The 2,241-nt window shown below is 36.0% G+C and overlaps 1 protein-coding gene across 1 annotated transcript in view; it reads right to left on the bottom strand.

The window, feature by feature from the left end:
• Nucleotides 1–178: 178 nt before the first annotated feature.
• The window catches only part of txnrd3 (thioredoxin reductase 3), a gene marked incomplete at its 5' end in the record, with an annotated part of 31,128 nt that continues 29,065 nt past the window's right edge, over nt 179–2,241 (bottom strand). The window contains 1 exon segment of the mRNA XM_013999880.1: nt 179–691. Within this exon segment, the coding sequence (XP_013855334.1) occupies nt 629–691 (63 nt within the window).

Raw genomic sequence — 2,241 nt, 5'->3', positions numbered from 1 at the left:
CTTTGAGATACACATTTTTCTGTTTACATAAAAAGAAACAGACAAGTAAACATCCCGAGCAGATGAAGGAAAAAAAAAAAAAAAAAAAACCAACGTGGACATTAAAGGTCATCTTCACAGATACATTCATTTAAACTTTATTGGGTGTCATTTAAATATGTGGATTTTCAGCCTGTGCACACTTTAAAAGAAGAAAGAGTTGTTTAAAGTTGGGGGTTTGGACGAAAAGATTTTGGACTACCATCAGGTACCTTTGGAGGACATCAATCCTTGCCCACCTCAATATTTCAGGTTACGGGCCAGGACATCACAAACAGACAAACACACACATGCCAGTAGTGTGTACTTGTGCTCCTCTGAAGGACACACTGGTGGAGCCCAGCATGAATATCAGCAGTGTAACCCCGCCGTTCAGCAGGCTACAATCAAATCAGACTCTGTTTTCTTAGCTCCCTGTAAACCTAAACAAGTGATTTTACTGGATTAGATGCTGACCATAATGTTTGGTTTGTCCTAACAAACAAGTGTCATGTAAACTGAGTCGCTGGATCTGAAATAGGGAACTTAGAAGAGATGTTATTAGAGTCTCATGTAAGAGTAGCCTCTGCTAAACAAGCAGGGTTTAACCTCAGCAACCAGCTTGAGTGATGTCTCCACCAGATCTTTTGGTCACCTCCAAAGTAGTGAAGACCTGGATATTTGAGAGAAAACAGTCATGACAGCTGTGGAAAGCACAAATCCAAAGCATTCTGAATACTTTAGAACCATACATTCAGCAGTTCTTTGTAAACTGAATTGAACAAGTCAAATCAAAGGTTGTTATGTGATCCTTTCCAAACAGAAACAAGGGTATTTTGTGGTCAACACTTTCATAAAAACTAGCACAGAATATCAAACAGCTTAATGTGGGACAACTAGTTATAAAATAAATGTGTAATAAAACATCCCTCAGAAGGAACCAGAGCAACTTAATGCATTGTAATTATTACTGTAAGACATTAACAATCAATGAGCCATTTCTAATATAAAAGTAATAAACATGAATGATCCCAATAAAACTGATTTATAATAACGAGGCTAGAACTGCTGCGACACAAAGAGGACTGAACATTGGCAAAACTAGAAAGCTCATGTTTCACATAACCTCAGAACATATTCTGTGTTTTATGGCTGTATTCGGCTGCTTTATTGCATATGGTATTTGTAAAGAATATCAAGAATAGTTTTACTAATAACTTGGATTACCATGACAACCTGCTGCAAAACAGTTCTGGAGGTTAAAAAGTGCTTCTGAGAAAGCAGAGAAGTTCAGAAATAAAAATGTTAAATTTATCAAAAAGGAAAACAAAGTTATTTGTTTTCTTTTTCTAAGTTTCCTTATCTAGAAATATGTGAAATACTATTTATTCAAGCAACCAAACCCACTCAAGTCTGAGCTGAGTGCACAGAAATAAATGATTTAGGAACCTGTTCTGACAGACCCAGCAGTGCAATTTGTTGATCAGATTTTATGTTTTGATGGTAACCTGCATCCTAATTATAACAGTATTCTATATATATTATGACTATTCTTGATGATTTTATTAAAAAAATATTGATACTGTCAACGATTTTACAAACTGCAAGGCATTTCTTTTCATCAGTTCGTACGTTGCTGTAGGGTGTAAACATTTAAAGTGTGGTCAGAGTGTGGGCTTCCTTTCTCTGAGACATATGGAACACTGGTGTTCATAAATTAAACATTATGAAACAGTTTACTGGAAATGTTTTACTTTGCTGTTTTTCCCCAAACCGTACATGTGACATTACACAACTTTGATATCATTACTGTTTTTGGACAGTTTTCTATTTGAGCAGCTACATTTAAATGCCAAGGTTAGAACCACTAATTAAGGAGAGCTTCCTACAGTTTTGTAGTCTGCTAGTTCTTGATCATGTCCCATCACTGAACCATTGTACAAACTACAACTGCATCAGTGCATTTAAGAACTTTAGAAATTTCCATACATCTAACATTTTTTCTATGTGAACAACAAATAACAGTGAACCATCCATCTTCATTTCAGGGTCATAGGGGTCCACACAGCTGCAACTCAAATGTCTAGAGTAGAGCTGGGCGATATGACCCAAATTTTATATCACGGTATTTTCAACAATTACACTGGTTTCATGGTATTTGACTGTATTTTTTTTCCCCTCACAGCTCAGCTGATAATAAAATGTACAAACTTAGCTATGGAG

Source organism: Austrofundulus limnaeus, unplaced genomic scaffold (genome assembly GCF_001266775.1).
Source record: "Austrofundulus limnaeus strain Quisiro unplaced genomic scaffold, Austrofundulus_limnaeus-1.0 Scaffold2536, whole genome shotgun sequence".
Classification (NCBI taxonomy): domain Eukaryota; kingdom Metazoa; phylum Chordata; class Actinopteri; order Cyprinodontiformes; family Rivulidae; genus Austrofundulus; species Austrofundulus limnaeus.
This window is presented reverse-complemented; position numbering and strand designations above follow the sequence as displayed.